The sequence below is a fragment of the Oncorhynchus mykiss genome, chromosome 32 (genome assembly GCF_013265735.2).
Source record: "Oncorhynchus mykiss isolate Arlee chromosome 32, USDA_OmykA_1.1, whole genome shotgun sequence".
In the NCBI taxonomy this organism is placed as follows: domain Eukaryota; kingdom Metazoa; phylum Chordata; class Actinopteri; order Salmoniformes; family Salmonidae; genus Oncorhynchus; species Oncorhynchus mykiss.
In genome coordinates this window covers 15,047,720-15,065,033 of record NC_050572.1, presented here as the reverse complement: position 1 = coordinate 15,065,033, position 17,314 = coordinate 15,047,720, and the positions used below count along the sequence as shown (strand labels likewise).

The 17,314-nt window shown below is 42.3% G+C and overlaps 1 protein-coding gene across 1 annotated transcript in view; it reads left to right on the top strand.

Annotated features, from left to right (window-relative positions):
- LOC110487979 (raftlin-like) overlaps positions 1-9,797 on the top strand; it is a 54,582-nt gene extending 44,785 nt beyond the window's left edge. The window contains exons 9-10 of the mRNA XM_021559911.2: positions 297-372; positions 8,826-9,797. Of these exons, the coding sequence (XP_021415586.2) occupies positions 297-372; positions 8,826-9,269 (520 nt within the window). The 3' untranslated portion in view covers positions 9,270-9,797. The remainder of the gene's footprint in view (positions 1-296; positions 373-8,825) is intronic.
- The last annotated feature ends 7,517 nt before the right edge of the window (positions 9,798-17,314 follow it).

Below are 17,314 nucleotides of genomic sequence, written 5' to 3'. Positions count from 1 at the left end.
TCGTCTGTCAAAGAGGGGGCCACTAAAGGGGGGGGGGGGGTATGCAGACCTGTGAGCAATTGCGTTTAGATTTTTGGTGTCCCCCACCCCCATCAAAGTTTCCCTTCCCTGCTCTAAACCATACTCAACATTGAAACACTGCACATCATTTGGAACACAATTACCCTTCACATTTTCTGTCACATTACGAGACCCGGTAAAAGTATAAGACCCAGAATAAGACAAAAATAGTTACAAGATGTGTGGCAAGTACTGATGTGATTCACATGGTATTAATAGCACTGTTCTTTCCTCAGTGATGGCAGCTTGTCCACTAAGCAGATCCTCTTCCTCCAGAGACCTATCCTGCAACGCAAAAGGAAAGACTTCAAGGTTCCTCACCATCCTTTTTCCTGATTATCTTTATCTCTCTCTTTTACTCTCTCTTTTACTCTCTCTTTTACTCTCTCTCTCTCTCTCTTTCTCTCTTTCTCTATTTCACTCTCTCTCTTTCCCTCTTTCTCTCTTTCACTCTCTCTCTTTCTCTCTTTCACTCTCTCTTTCACTCTCTCTTTCCCTCTCCCTCTTTCTCTCTTTCACTCACTCTCTCTCTTTTACTCTCTCTTTCCCTCTCCCTCTTTCTCTCTTTCACTCTCTCTCTTTCACTCACTCTCCCTCTCTCTCTCTCTCGCTTTCCCTCTCCCTCTTTCTCTCTTTCACTCTCTCTCTTTCACTCACTCTCCCTCTCTCTCTTTCACTCACTCTCCCTCTCTCTTTCACTCACTCTCCCTCTCTCTCTTTCACTCTCTCTTTCACTCAATTCATTTAAATTCAAATCAAAGGTCTTTATTGGCATGGGAAACATATGTTTACATTGGCAAAGAAAGTAAAGTAGATAATAAACAAGTGAAATAAACAATAAAAATGTAACAGTAAACATTACACTCATAAAAATTCCAAAAGAATAAAGACATTTCAAATGTCATATTATGTGCAAATAGTTAAAGTACAAAAGGGAAAATAAATAAACATAAATACGGGTTGTATTTACAATGGTGTTTGTTCTTCACTGGTTGCCCTTTTCTTGTGGCAACAGGTCACAAATATTGCACACTATGGTATTTCACCCAATAGATATGGGAGTTTATCAAATTTGGGTTTGTTTTCGAATTCTTTGTGTGTCTGTGTAACCTGAGAAAATTATGTGTCTTTAATATGGTCATACATCAGGAGGTTAGGAAGTGCAGCTCAGTTTCCACCTAATTTTGTGGGCAGTGTGCACATAGCCTGTCTTCTCTTGAGAGTCAGGTCTGCCTATGGTGGCCTTTCTCAATAGCAAGGCTATGCTCACTGAGTCTGTACATAGTAAAATATTTCCTTAATTTTGGGTCAGTCACTGTGGTCAGGTATTCTGCTAATGTGTACTCTCTGTTTAGGGCCAAATAGCATTCTAGTTAGCTCTTTTTTTGTTGTTAATTAATTCCAATGTGTCAAGTAATTATCTTTTAGTTTTCCCATGATTTGGTTGGGTCTAATTGTGTTGCTGTCCTGGTGCTCTGTGGGGTCTGTTTGTGTTTGCAAACAGATCCCCAGGATCAGCTTGCTTAGGGGACTCTTCTCCAGGTTCATCTCTCTGTAGGTGATGTCTTTGTTATGGAAGGTTTGTGAATCGCTTCTTATAGAATTTAACTGCTCTTTTCTGGATTTTGATAATTAACGGGTATCAACCTAATTCTGCTCTGCATGCATTATTTGGTGTTTGACATTGTACACAGAGGATATTTTTGCAGAATTCTACATGCAGTCTCAATTTGGTGTGGGTCCCATTATGTGAGTTCTTGTTCGGTGAGCGGACTCCAGACTTCACAACCATAAATGGCAATGGGTTCTATAACTAATTGTAGTATTTTTTGCCAGATCCTAATTGGCATGTTGAATGTTGTCCTGAGTGGCGCAGTCGTCTAAGACACTGGATCTCAGTGCAAGATGCGTCACTGCAGTACCTGCTTTGAATCCAGACTGCATCACATCCGGCCGTGATTAGGAGTCCCGTAGGACGGCGCACAATTGGCCAAGCGTCGTCCGGGTTTGGCCGGTGTAGGCCTTCATTGTAAATAAGAATTTGTTCTTAACTGACTTGCCTAGTTAAATAAAATGCACACATTCCTTTTGATGGCATAGAAGGCCCTCCTTGCCTTGTCTCTTAGATCGTTCACAGATTTGTGGAAGTTACCTGTGGCGTTGATGTTTAGGCCGAGGTATGTATACTTTTTTGTGTGCTCTAGAGCAACGGTGTCTAGATTGAATTTGTATTTGTGGTCCTGTCAACTGGACCCTTTTTGGAACACCATTATTTTTGCCTTACTGAGATTTACTGTCCGGTCCCAGGTCTGACAGAATCTGTGCAGAAGATCTAGGTGCTGCTGTAGGCCCTCCTTAGTTGGGGACAGAAGCACCAGATAATCAGTAGACATTTTACTTCAGATTCTAGTAGGGTGAGGCCGGGTGCTGCAGACTGACTGTCACTTAGAAATGTCCTTGTTTTTGAAAGAAAATCTATTTTTTGTCCATTAAAATAACATCAAATTGATCAGAAATACAGTATAGACATTGTTCGTGTTGTAAATCCTGCAGATGTTTTATGGAATATCTACATAGGCGTACAGAGGCCCATTATCAGCAACCATCACTCCTGTGTTCCAATGGCACGTTGTGTTAGCTAATCCAAGTTTATCATTTTAAAAGGCTAATTAATCATTAGAAAACCATTTTGCAATTATGTTAGCACAACTGAAAACTGTCGTGACGATTAAAGAAGCAATAGAACTGGCATTCTTTAGACTAGTTGAGTATCTGAAGCATCAGCATTTGTGGATTCAATTACAGGCTCAAAATGTCTAGAAACAAAAACCTTTCCTCTGAAACTCGTCAGTCTATTCTTGTTCTGAGAAATGAAGGCTATTCCATGCAAGAAATTGCCAAGAAACTGAAGATCTCGTACAACTCTGTGTTCTACTCCCTTCACAGAACAGCGCAAACTGGCTCTAACCAGAATAGAAAGGAGTGGGAGGCCCCGGTGCACAACTGAGCAAAAGGACAAGTACATTAGAGTGTCTAATTTGAGAAACAGATGCCTCACAAGTGCTCAACTGGCAGCTTCATTAAATAGTACCCTCAAAAACACCAGTCTCAACGTCAACAGTGAAGAGGCAACTCCGGGATGCTGGCCTTCTAAGCAGAGTTGCAAAGAAAAAGCCATATCTCAGACTGGCCAATAAAAAGAAAAGATTAAGATGGGCAAAAGAGCAGACACTGGACAGAGGAACTCTGCCTAGAAGGCCAGCATCCCAGAGTCGCCTCTTCACTGTTGTCATTGAGACTGTTGTTTGTTTAGTGTTTTTTTTTTCCAACTTTCCCAGAAGTGTTTTGAGTCTATGGATTCTTCAATTTCATTGAGCTGATTTCTGACGTGCTGTTCCTTCTTTTTCCGTAGTGTATTTCTGTATTGTTTTAGTGATTCGCCATAGTGAAGGCGTAGGCTCAGGTTTTCTTGGTCTGTGTGTTTTTGATTGGATAGGTTCCTCAATTTCTTTCTTCGGTTTTTGCATTTTTCATCAAACCATTTGTCATTGTTGTTAATTTTCTAAGGTTTTCTGCTCAACATTTTTAGATTTGATAGGGAAGCTGAGAGGTCAAATATACTGTTTAGGTTTTCTACTGCCAAGTTTACATCTTCACTATTACAGTGAAACGTTTTGTCCAGGAAGTTGTCTAAAAGGGATTGAATTTGTTGTTGCCTAATTATTTTTGGGTAGGTTTCTACACTACATTCCTTCCATATATAACATTTCTTAATATTATTCAGTTCGTTTTGGCTTTGATGCCTCATGATTGAGTATTGCTCTGTTCAGGTAATGTGATTTTGCTGTGATCTGATAGGGGTGTCTGTGGGCTGACTGAATGCTCTGAGAGACTCTGGGTTGAGGTCAGTGATAAAGTAGTCTACAGTACTACTGCCAAGAGATTAACTATAGGTGTTCCTACTGTAGGAGTCCCCTCAAAGCCTACCATTGACTATGTACATACCCAGCGTGCAAAAGAGCTGAAGAGGTTGTGACACGTTTTTGTTGGTTATGTTATCGTAGTTGTGCCTAGGGGGTAATATGGGGGAGGGAATGCTGTCACCTCCAGGTAGGTGTTTGTCCCCCTGTGTGCTGAGGGTGTCAGGTTCTTGTTCAGTTCTGGCATTTAGGTCGCAACAGACTAGTACATGTCCCAGGGCCTGGAAATGATTGATTTCCCCCTCCAGGATGGAGAAGCTGTCTTCTTTAATGTATGGGGATTCTCGTGGGGGGATATAGGTAAGACATTTTTCTCTGTTGAGATCGTTTCCTTTTGAATTTCTAGCCAAATGTAAAATGTTCCTTTTTTGATGAATTTAATAGTGAGTTAGGTCTGCTCTATACCAAATTAGCATACCCCCTGAGTCCCTTCCTTCCCTGTTTTACTCCTGGTAGTTTGGTGGATAGGACTACCAGCTGAGATAGTGAAGGCATTGTGTTTCATAGTGTCCAATGTTGTTAGTCGTGTGGTTTGGCCTCAGACCAGTAAGTGTGAGCAGAGCCTGCTAAGTATCTGATACATGCGATTGGCTTGGGCCAGAGTAAGAATGAGAGTTGGGCCTGTTTGCCTGCTCATGGCCTGGGCGTATGTGTGACTTTCATGTTGAGGCCCTCTTTGTGGGAGTGGAGGGCATGGGGTGGGCTGGAGGGGCATAGGTCTGAGTTGAGCTATATGGGGTGTGGGCATGGTTGGTTTGGGGGGATATTGATTGGTGGTGGTGTGGATGTGGCTGGGGGTGTTGTGGTCTGAATGTGGGCCCTCTCGGCGTGGATCCTCTGTGTAGGTCTGGGGGGGGGTCCCTCTGGTCTGGAAGAGTGTCTCGCTGGTCTGAGCGGGGTGTCTGTTGATCTGTTGCTCCTGTGTGAGGTGTTGGGGCTGCGGTTGAGGGCGATGTCCTTTAGGGTCCTGGCGAAGGTGGGCACTGTTATAGGTGGACATGGTCATAATTGTCATCAACAACCTCTGAATTGCAGAGCGCCACATTCAAATAATGATTACTAAAAATATTTATATTTATGAAATCACAAGTGCAATATAGCAAAACACAGCTTAGCATTTTGTTAATCCGCCTGTGGTTTCGAGGCTATGGTCTGGGGTGGACTGTCCTGCTGTGGTTTCGAGGCTATGGTCTGGGGTGGACTGTCCTGCTGTGGTTTCGAGGCTATGGTCTGGGGTGGACTGTCCTGCTGTGGTTTCGAGGCTATGGTCTGGGGTGGACTGTTCTGCTGTGGTTTCGAGGCTATGGTCTGGGGTGGACTGTTCTGCTGTGGTTTCGAGGCTATGGTCTGGGGTGGACTGTCCTGCTGTGGTTTCGAGGCTATGGTCTGGGGTGGACTGTCCTGCTGTGGTTTCGAGGCTATGGTCTGGGGTGGACTGTTCTGCTGTGGTTTCGAGGCTATGGTCTGGGGTGGACTGTCCTGCTGTGTTGTCAAGACTTTGGTCAGGATCTGAGGTGGGCTGTGGTTCTGGCTTCTCTGCGGGGGTGGCCAGCTCTCTATTGGGTTGTTCTGTTACATGTCATCTTTCCCACCTTCTCCTCTAGTGCACTGTTCTTCTCCTGCTCTGCTCTCATCTTCTCCTGCCGCTGGGCCTCCTTCTTCCACTCCTGCTCTTTCTCCTGTTGAAGTTGTCTCACCACAGTCCAGAGTGCAGTCATATCTCTCTCCCCTTCCAGGTCTCAAGGTCTGGTTGAGGTGGTGGTGTTGTGCTGGACTGTTGTCTGGGTCTGTGCTGACTGGAGTGTGTTCACCTGCTGTTCCAGCTCCAACTGCCATACCTCCAGCTGTGTGAATTTATCCTTCATTTCAGTGAGGTAGTGGTGTTGTTAGTCTGTGAGGTTGTTTAATGAAGAGGTCTGGTCTGACATGCTTGGGGTGGGGGTATCATTCTAAAGAGAGAGCTTCTCCGGTTTGATTATGTGAAAGTCCAGAGGAAACTTTTTGGGGTTGCCCTGTACCAATACTGTTCCAGACTTGTACAGGTTGACATTAGGTAACTCAGAGTCCTTGTTGTCTAGTATCCTGAGTTTCCACCCATCGTTTCCACCCATCCACCCATCGCAGAAATAGAGATAAAATGAATCACTAACCTTTGATGAACTTCATCAGATGACACTCATAGGACTTCATGTTACACAATACATGTATGTTTTGTTCGATAAAGTTCATATTTATATCCAAAAATCTCAGTTTACATTGGCGCGTTATGGTCAGAAATGCATTGTCTCAAACAAACATCCGGTGAAAGTGCAGAGAGCCACATCAAATTAAGGAAATACTCATCATAAACATTGATAAACGATACAAGTGTTAAACATACAAATAAAGATAAAGTTCTCCTTAATGCAACCGCTGTGTCAGATTTCAAAAAGGCTTTACGGAGAAAGCACACTTTGCAATTATGTTAGGTCTGCACCTGGCCACAGAAACCCATACAGCCACCATACAGCCATTTTCCAGCCAAGGAGAGTGTCACATAAGTGAGAAATAGCATTAAAATGAATCACTTACCTTTGATGATCTTCATCTGGTGGCACTCCCAGGTCTCCATGTTAGACAATAAATGTTTGTTTTGTTCGATAATGTCCCTCTTTATGACCAAATACCTCCTTTTTGTTCGCGCGTTTTGTCCAATAATCCGAATGTTTAAGGCGCGTGCACTAATTACAGACGAAAAGTTTTTTAAAAGTACAATAAAAGTTAGTAGAAACATGCCAAACGATGTTTAAAATCAATCCTCCAGTTGCTTTTGTCATAAATAATCAATAATATTTCAACAGGACAAAAGCTTCGTCAATAGGAAAGGAGAAACAAGAAAGGCGCGTTCCCGATCAGGGCGCATGGCTGATGAATGGAAATTTCCACTGGCCACTGATCGAAAGTGCTGTGTCTCCCTCATTTTTCAGAGTAAAAGCCTGAAACAATGCCTAAAGACTGGCCACATGTAGAGGAAGCCATAGAGATTGTGAACTAGGTCCTAAGTCTTTGTATGGTGGATAGGCTTTCAATGGAAAAACAGCCTTTCAAAATAATAGTACTTCCTGGTTGGATTTTCCTCGGGTTTTCACCTGCCATATCAGTTCTGTTATACTCACAGACATTATTTTAGAGTGTTAGAGTGTTTTCTATCCAAATCTACTAATTATATGCATATCCTATCTTCTGGGCCTGAGTAGCAGGCAGTTTAAGTTGAGCACGCTTTTCATCCAAAATTCAGAATGCTGCCCCCTACCCTAGTGAAGTTAACAGTGTTAATATAGCACTGCTCCATGCCAGGGGATGGTCCTAGTGGAAGTGTTCCCATTTTTATACCAGTCAGCAAAAAGTGTCTCTTGATTTTCCATAAGGAGCTTATTTTTGTACTTTTTTCGTGCCTTCTCGTTTTTTACATCCAGGGGGTACTGTATTGTAATGACCTCTACAGGGGGAGGGAGCTTCAAAGACCTCTGCATTTGGGTGGGGGAGGCTGTGAGTGAAAACAATGTCCTGATCAAATTGGCTTTTTACCAAATTACCGTACGACTGCAGCTGGGCCTCCTTCTTCCCCTCCTGCTCTTTCTCCTGTTGAAGCTGTCTCACCACAGTCCAGAGTGCAGACACACTCCTGATATTGTTAGGCTCAAGGGCTTTGACACCTCTCACTTCACACCTCAGTGCTAATTGAAGTTGCAGTCAGAAATGTTCTTTCCTAGCAAGCTTGGTAGCCTTAATTTAGCATTCAGTCCTTATAAAGTAAAATATATTATTGTAATTTATTTTCCTTCTTGGCTTTAAAAGTAGCTTCAGACTAAACATTACTCACTCAGTTCCAGGTTGGATGGTATTTTCAGATTTCTGTTGTGCTTCTTTTGCAGGTCGTTTGTTTGCCAGAGCATTTGCTGTGTAGTCCTTGCGAATAAAAATCTTTGATAGTAGGAATCCTTCCGGTAATTTAGTCCAAAATCAGGTTGTAGGTTCGGAGTTTTGATTTGGAGTAAAGGTTGTGTTGTGCAGGGTAGTATCCTGTGTCTGTCCTTGTAGAAAAATCCAAGTTTATCTAACTCTAAATCTATATTTTTCTGAAAACACGCTGAAAAATGCAGGAGCTCATCTGCTTATTCGCTCTCCCTCTCAATTTAATTCAATTCAAGGGGCTTTATTGGTATGGGAAATATATGTTTACATTGCCAAAGCAAGTGAAATAGATAAACAAAAGTGAAATAAACTATCAAAAATTAACAGGAAATATTACACTCACAAATGTTCCAAAGGAATAGAGACATTTCAAATGTCATTATGTCTATATAGTGTTGTAAAGATGTGCAAATAGTTAAAATACTAAAGGGAAAATAAAAAACAAGTATAGGTTGTACTTCTAATGGTGTTTGTTCTTCACTGGTTTCTCTCTCTCTCTCTCTCTCTCTCTCTCTCTCACACTCACTCTCTCACTCTCTCTCGACCTACACAATGCTGTGTCACAATTGGTGTCACTTCTAAATATACCGGTAGATAACCCAGCTGATATAGTTCTACTCTGGTACTGTTAACGCTCAGAGGGACAGTTATATTGTCTAATAATAGGCATTTATTAGTACATTACAGTCCAAAAGAGATTTGGTCAATTATTTGCAGTTAACTGTCCAAGAGAGAAGCATTACCGAGATAGAGTTTGTAGTGTTTTGTCAGGTGTCTGAAGACCGAGTTTAAAGAAAGAAAAAAAGTATCTCTTTAAAATGTCTCTTTCAGAAGTTGAACCTCAGGGGTCGGAACAAGGCGAAGAAAAACTCTGCCGGAGAAATGCTGAAAGAGGAGAGAAAGAACATGTCCCCAGTGATGGAGAGAGGGATGGATGAACAGAAGAGGAACACGGAAGAGGAGGAGAGCAAAGCGAGAAGAAACTGGGACAACAACAGAAATGAGAAAGGGAGCACCGTAGAGAGAGGAAGACTCAAGAGAGAAGAGGAGGAGAGAGAGTGTGAGACAGAATCTCAAGAAGACTTCCCGCAGAGTACAGAGGGTGTGGCCACAGACTTCAACCAGGAAGTAGAGCGGGAGAAGGGCAAAGTCCCATTGGCCAGACAGGAGAAGGCTGTTAGGTTTGCGGATGTCAATCAGAAGAATGATGAAGTGAAGTCAGAGGAAATCACACAGCAGCTGAGTGAAAGAGCGCTGTTTTCTGGAGTATGTTAATTAAGAACTGACAGATAGAATCCGTGCACAATAAAGTGTCAGAGGAGTAGTGCTGGGGTGTATTCATTATGAGGATTCTGTTGCAAAACATTTCATCTGTTGCTAAACATCTTGCAAACAGAAATTGTTTGCTCCAAACGGAAAATGTTTTGCAACGGAGTTTCTATTGGACAAAATCAGGTAGGTCCCTCCCCATTTCATTCCACTTGCTCAGTTTGCTTCCATTTGGTTCTTAAACGGTTTCTGTTAAAGGACGTAATGAATGCCCCATGATCTAGGTTCAGTTCTATCTCCTAAATCAAAATGAATAAGCAGGGGTAACTGATTCTAGATCAGCACTCCTACTGTGAGACACTTTGTGTATACAGGCCCTGGCCTGGTTTCAAATAGTATTTGAGTTTGCATGGTGCATTGCCTGGATGGAACCAATGGACTATTTCCAAACCCAGCCCACATGACACTCTAGGCAGGCTTGCACAAGTTGTAACATTTCAAACTATTTAGTACCAGGATAATAAATATACAGTATAACAGAAGATGAAGAACTGTGTGTATATTCTAAGAACTAGCTCATCGATGGAAACCAAGGAACTTACCAGTATGGTGATTTAGTTTAGCCTTTATATTCCTGTTATTGTCATATATAGATTTCCATATGGATCTGTGTATGTTCATATGGACTGCTTCCAACATGTAACGACTTCAATCAGCCTTCAAGGCACACATTTGACCTGTTGCCTCAGATGTTGTCATGTGGAGTAGGGTGAAGTTGCCCCTAGACACTGATATTGGGTCAGTTTAAAATTTCCTCCACCAATGGTGAAGATTAGGATTGGGGCAGGGAAGCTGATCCTAGATCTGTACCTATGGCAAACATCACCCCAGAGTGTTGTAATGTACTAGCGTATTAGGCATTAATATACAGTGGGGGAAGTTCTCCCACTTAAAAGATGAGAGAGGACTGTAATTTTCATCATAGGTACACTTCAACTATGACAGACAAAATTAGGGGAAAAAATCCAGAAAATCACATTGTAGGATTTTTAATGAATTTATTTGCAAATTATGGTGGACAATAAGTATTTGGTCACCTACAAACAAGCAAGATTTCTGGCTCTCACAGACCTGTAACTTCTTCTTTAAGAGGCTCCTCTGTCCTGCACTCGTTACCTGTATTAATGGCACCTGTTTGAACTTGTTATCAGTATATAAGACACCTGTCCACAACCTCAAACAGTCACACTCCAAACTCCACTATGGCCAAGACCAAAGAGCTGTCAAAGGACACCAGAAACAAAATTGTAGACTTGCACCAGGCTGGGAAGACTGAATCTGCAATAGGTAAGCAGCTTGGTTTGAAGAAATCAACTGTGGGAGCAATTATTAGGAAATGGAAGACATACAAGACCACTGATAATCTCCCTCGATCTGGGGCTCCACGCAAGATCTCACCCCGTGGGGTCAAAATGATCACAAGAACGGTGAGCAAAAATCCCAGAACCACACGGGGGGACCTAGTGAATGACCTGCAGAGAGCTGGGACCAAAGTAACAAAGCCTACCATCAGTAACACACTACGCCGCCAGGGACTCAAATCCTGCAGTGCCAGACGTGTCCCCCTGCTTAAGCCAGTACATGTCCAAGCCCGTCTGAAGTTTGCTAGAGAGCATTTGGATGATCCAGAAGAAGATTGGGAGAATATCATATGGTCAGATGAAACCCAAAATATAACTTTTTGGTAAAAACTCAACTCGTCGTGTTTGGAGGACAAAGAATGCTGAGTTGCATCCAAAGAACACCATACCTACTGTGAAGCATGGGGGTGGAAACATCATGCTTTGGGGCTGTTTTTCTGCAAAGGGACCAGGACGACTGATCCGTGTAATGGAAAGAATGAATGGGGCCATGTATCATGAGATTTTGAGTGAAAACCTCCTTCCATCAGCAAGGGCATTGAAGATGAAACGTGGCTGGGTCTTTAGCATGACAATGATCCCAAACACACCGCCCGGGCAACGAAGGAGTGGCTTCGTAAGAAGCATTTCAAGGTCCTGGAGTGGCCTAGCCAGTCTCCAGATCTCAACCCCATAGAAAATCTTTGGAGGGAGTTGAAAGTCCATGTTGCCCAGCAACAGCCCCAAAACATCACTGCTCTAGAGGAGATCTGCATGGAGGAATGGGCCAAAATACCAGCAACAGTGTGTGAAAACCTTGTGAAGACTTCCAGAAAACATTTGACCTCTGTTATATACCCTTTGTTGGCAATGACAAAGTATTGAGATAAACTTTTGTTTTTTGACCAAATACTTATTTTCCACCATAATTTGCAAATAAATAAATTAAAAATCCTACAATGTGATTTTCTGGATTTTCTTTTCTCATTTTGTCTGTCATAGTTGAAGTGTACCTATGATGAAAATTACAGGCCTCTCTCATCTTTAAGTGGGAGAACTTGCACAATTGGTGGTTGACTAAATACTTTTTTGCCCCACTGTATGGACGTGCATTTGTACAGTTGTTATGCATCTGCTTTTGTCCAGTGTCATTGGTTCATGTAATGGCCAATGAGAATGCGCACATAATGTAGGTCAGGATTTTGAGGTAAGAGCCTTAATTGCCATGGTAACATCAATGTTTTTCTCCTAACTATGGATCGCTGTTTATAGATCTATATGTATCAAAGAATACTGTACATTTGAGTAGATACTCTACTTCTCTATTTAACCCATTACAGCCAAGGTCTATGGCCCTGAGTGAATACCTAATCTGCATATCATGATTAGATAGGTGTCATGGTTCCACTGCATAGCGTTCACCTATCATGTTGTGTCAGGTCAGTGATTATGCTTTACGGAAGGGATTTACGGAGTACGTTTTAGGAATACTTCCTGCTCTGGAAGTGTGTTGTGTGAGTGGTGTGGTGTGGTAAGCAAGTCTTTGGTAGTATCCCAATTGGAAACATATTCCCATAGGGCTGGTCAAAAGCAGTACACTATGTAGGGAATAGGGTGCTATTTGGGATTTAACCTCCTGACAGACAAACAGGAGGAATAAACAGTTCTCAAAACAATATGTGGACTTTTATTTTATTTCACCCTGCATTCCAATGATACTGCTGTCTGTGTAATCCCCTCAGTCTCCCCACCTCTGAGGAGCAAAAACTCAGACGTCATGCTATGGACCAATCAGGCACCACCTAGAGGTTCCATTACAGTGCACCATGGGAGATCCCCTCTGCCCCTGTACGCAAACTCATTTGTGCATGTGAGACGTGTGTGATTTCAGGCCTGTATGAGTGTGTGATTGAAGTTGTGATGTGTGTGCAAGTGAACGGAAGAGAGAAGGGATAAGGGGACATTTGTGGGAGATATGTTTTAAGGTCTACAGTTTTCCCTTTCTATAAATACTATATTGCTAGTGTGATGATCTCTCTAGCCCCTTTATACCTGGCACTAACAATGTGTCCTGATCTTGTCCACATTCTGACTGTCCCTGATAGTGATTGGATTCTTGATTTGCTCCCGAGTGGCGCAGCAGTCTAAGGCACTGCATCTCAGTGCAAGAGGCGTCACTACAGTCCCTGGTTCGAATCCAGGCTGTATCACATCCGGCCATACAGTGCCTTGCGAAATTATTCGGCCCCCTTGAACTTTGCGACCTTTTGCCACATTTCAGGCTTCAAACAAAGATATAAAACTGTATTTTTTTGTGAAGAATCAACAACAAGTGGGACACAATCATGAAGTGGAACGACATTTATTGGATATTTCAAACTTTTTTAACAAATCAAAAACTGAAAAATTGGGCGTGAAATTATTCAGCCCCCTTAAGTTAATACTTTGTAGTGCCACCTTTTGCTGCGATTACAGCTGTAAGTCGCTTGGGGTATGTCTCTATCAGTTTTGCACATCGAGAGACTGACATTTTTTCCCATTCCTCCTTGCAAAACAGCTCGAGCTCAGTGAGGTTGGATGGAGAGCATTTGTGAACAGCAGTTTTCAGTTCTTTCCACAGATTCTCGATTGGATTCAGGTCTGGACTTTGACTTGGCCATTCTAACACCTGGATATGTTTATTTTTTAACCATTCCATTGTAGATTTTGCTTTATGTTTTGGATCATTGTCTTGTTGGAAGACAAATCTCCGTCCCAGTCTCAGGTCTTTTGCAGACTCCATCAGGTTTTCTTCCAGAATGGTCCTGTATTTGGCTCCATCCATCTCCCCATCAATTTTAACCATCTTCCCTGTCCCTGCTGAAGAAAAGCAGGCCCAAACCATGATGCTGCCACCACCATGTTTGACAGTGGGGATGGTGTGTTCAGGGTGATGAGCTGTGTTGCTTTTACGCCAAACATAACGTTTTGCATTGTTGCCAAAAAGTTCAATTTTGGTTTCATCTGACCAGAGCACCTTCTTCCACATGTTTGGTGTGTCTCCCAGGTGGCTTGTGGCAAACTTTAAACGACACTTTTTATGGATATCTTTAAGAAATGGCTTTCTTCTTGCCACTTCCATAAAGGCCAGATTTGTGCAATATACGACTGATTGTTGTCCTATGGACAGAGTCTCCCACCTCAGCTGTAGATCTCTGCAGTTCATCCAGAGTGATCATGGGCCTCTTGGCTGCATCTCTGATCAGTCTTCTCCTTGTATGAGCTGAAAGTTTAGAGGGACGGCCAGGTCTTGGTAGATTTGCAGTGGTCTGATACTCCTTCCATTTCAATATTATCGCTTGCACAGTGCTCCTTGGGATGTTTAAAGCTTGGGAAATATTTTTGTATCCAAATCCGGCTTTAAACTTCTTCACAACAGTATCTCGGACCTGCCTGGTGTGTTCCTTGTTCTTCATGATGCTCTCTGCGCTTTTAACGGACCTCTGAGACTATCACAGTGCAGGTGCATTTATACGGAGACTTGATTACACACAGGTGGATTGTATTTATCATCATTAGTCATTTAGGTCAACATTGGATCATTCAGAGATCCTCACTGAACTTCTGGAGAGAGTTTGCTGCACTGAAAGTAAAGGGGCTGAATAATTTTGCACACCCAATTTTTCAGTTTTTGATTTGTTAAAAAAGTTTGAAATATCCAATAAATGTCGTTCCACTTCATGATTGTGTCCCACTTGTTGTTGATTCTTCACAAAAAAATACAGTTTTATATCTTTATGTTTGAAGCCTGTAATGTGGCAAAAGGTCGCAAAGTTCAAGGGGGCCGAATACTTTCGCAAGGCACTGTAGATAGATAATCTGCTCTATAAGGTTTTAAATAGGTTATGCTAGCTAACGTTAGCTAGCTACTGTTATAGCTAGGTTAAAAAACGTTCACATGTAAACATGCAGTGGACGGGCTATTTTGAAAATATGATTGTATTAAATTAATGCACAATTCATTCTGGGAATATTTTTGTAGGTTACAATTTCAATGGTTTGGCATTATAATAAGTAGTGTGAAAATATAGTTAGAAATGTTCATGGATAACATTAGCAGTGGAGCGGAAGGAGAAGAGGAAGACTGGATAGGAAGAAGAGTGAAGGAGACAGAGGGGGAAAGGTAAAGATATGATTACAGAGCCTGCCAATTTATTATTCCTAACAATGTTTTTGAGATAAAATACAGAAATGAGGCAAGCAATGGGAATCTAACCAAAGAAGTATGTATTAATACTGATTGGAGAGGAAGGAGAAGGAAACATTAAGGGAGTAAAAAGAGTGAAGCAAGGAGGGTGTAGAAGAGTGAGGTGGAAAGGTGAAGAAGGAAAGGAAGACAAGTGAAGAAAAGAGGAGAAGAAAAAGTTGAGAGTAAGGAGAGTGAAGAACAGACAGGGGAGATACAATGACTCTTCCCAAGAAACGGAAATGCACTTTATGAAAAACATCAGAATTTCCATTTATACGCTCAGGTCAAGACGATAAAATGGTTCACTGCACCCTTTGTAGTTCCTCCCTTTCAATTGGCAGCCGGAGAAGAACGGCAGTGGTAGAACATCAGCAGACGAAAAAGCATAAAGCCTCTCGGATTGGCCGTGTTGGTATGCCCTCTGTCACCACATTCTGCAAGAAGGTAGAGCCTTCCCAAGAAGAATATGGTTTAGCTGTGCAGGAGGGTGTCTTTGCATACCACACTATGTGACCCAATCATAGTTACAGATCTATGGACTGCACAGCACAACTGCCACGGAAACTTTATGAGCCAAAGTGTACATGTGCTAGGACAAAATGTGACGCCATAGTGAGTAACGTGTTAGTAACATGGGCAACTACTTTGGTAACACAGGACCTAGACCAGGTTGAATTTGTGTCCCTGTCCATTGATGTGTCCATTCATGGACATGTAAAGCTGCTGCCAATAGTAGTCATATGTAAGATAAATGATGGCAGCACATCTGTGGAAACAAAACTGCTTGATTTTGTTGAATTGGAGAAACAGCAGAGAAAATTGCAGCTGAGGTCCTGGTGGTCATCAAAAAATGTAACCTGGAAAACATCCTCTGCTGACAACAAATACCAACTTTGGGGGACTGAATAGGCTGGGGAGGGTCAATGTCCATGCCAAAGTTAAAAATGCTCTGCAGTGGGAGGTGATTGGCTTAGGTTGTCCTGCCCACGTCATTCATAACACGGCCAGAACAGCTTTGGATATGATGTCGAGTACCTGCTCACAAACATATTTGGAATATGTTCATATTTTCACCGTTCTAGTAGAAAGACTAAAGGGCTTCTGTGAGTTTGTTGGCCAGGAGTACCATAACATTTTAGGAAACAGCAATGTTCACTGGATGTTCATGCTCCCTGCTCTAGAAAGAGTGCTGAAAATGTATGCCATTGAAATCCTTTATTTCTGAAGACAAATGCCCTGTGAACAATGTTCGAAGATCCACTGACTGAACTTTGGCTGGCCTTTGTCCATGGAAACTTGACCGTATTCAGTGACACGATAAAGATGCTTGGAGGCCAGGACCACTGTGCTGTGGAGTCCGCTGCAATTCTGAGAAACGTTGAGGTAAAATTGACTGATGTGACAACTTCATTACAGTTTTGGTCAGAGGACTTTGAGAGAGCTAGAGGAAAATGGTATCATGTCTAAAGAGAGCTTTCTCAAAACATCCCAATCATTCTTCACTACAGCTGTGAACTACTTGCAAGCATGGGGAAAGCACACAGATAATCTAAAAGATTTACATTGTCTCCTTTTAAAAAGGCAACCTCTGCATGAAGGCAGCGGGCACACTGCAGGAAAAATGCCCCAATGTGACCATCAATGAGGATACATTGTGTGACAAGGTTACTGGCCTGCAAGAGTTCCTAAAGGGGGGATCGCTTGAAGAATGGAAAACATCTGAGACACAGCTCAGTCAGAGATGGAGCACGGTGGTTAACGACTTCAAAGTGAATGACATCCCACACACTAACCTGGCTAGATTAGCGTCTGTTGTCATGTGCTTACCTGGAAGTAATGCACCAGTCGAGAGAGTGTTCTCCCAAATGAATGCTCTATGGACAGCAGCACGAAATAGATTCACTGTTCCTACCATCAAGGCCATGCTTATTGTGAAGACAAACTTCAACCTCCGTTGCCAGGAGTTCATGGAGAAGCTGGCCAAAGACAGAGCAATCCTGAAGAAAATACATTCTTCTGAGAAATATACAGATTAGGTCCCTATAAGTACAGTGGGGAGAATAAGTATTTGATACACTGCCGATTTTGCAGGTTTTCCTACTTACAAAGCATGTAGAGGTCTGTAATTTTTATCATAGGTACACTTCAACTGTGAGAGACGAAATCTAAAACAAAAATCCAGAAAATCACATTGTATGATTTTTAAGTAATTAATTAGCATTTTATTCCATGACATAAGTATTTGATCACCTACCAACCAGTAAGAATTCCGGCTCTCACAGACCTGTTAATTTTTCTTTGAGAAGCCATCCTGTTCTCCACTCATTACCTGTATTAACTGCACCTGTTTGAACTCGTTACCTGTATAAAAGACACCTGTCCACACACTCAATCAAAGAGACTCCAACCTCTCCACAATGGCC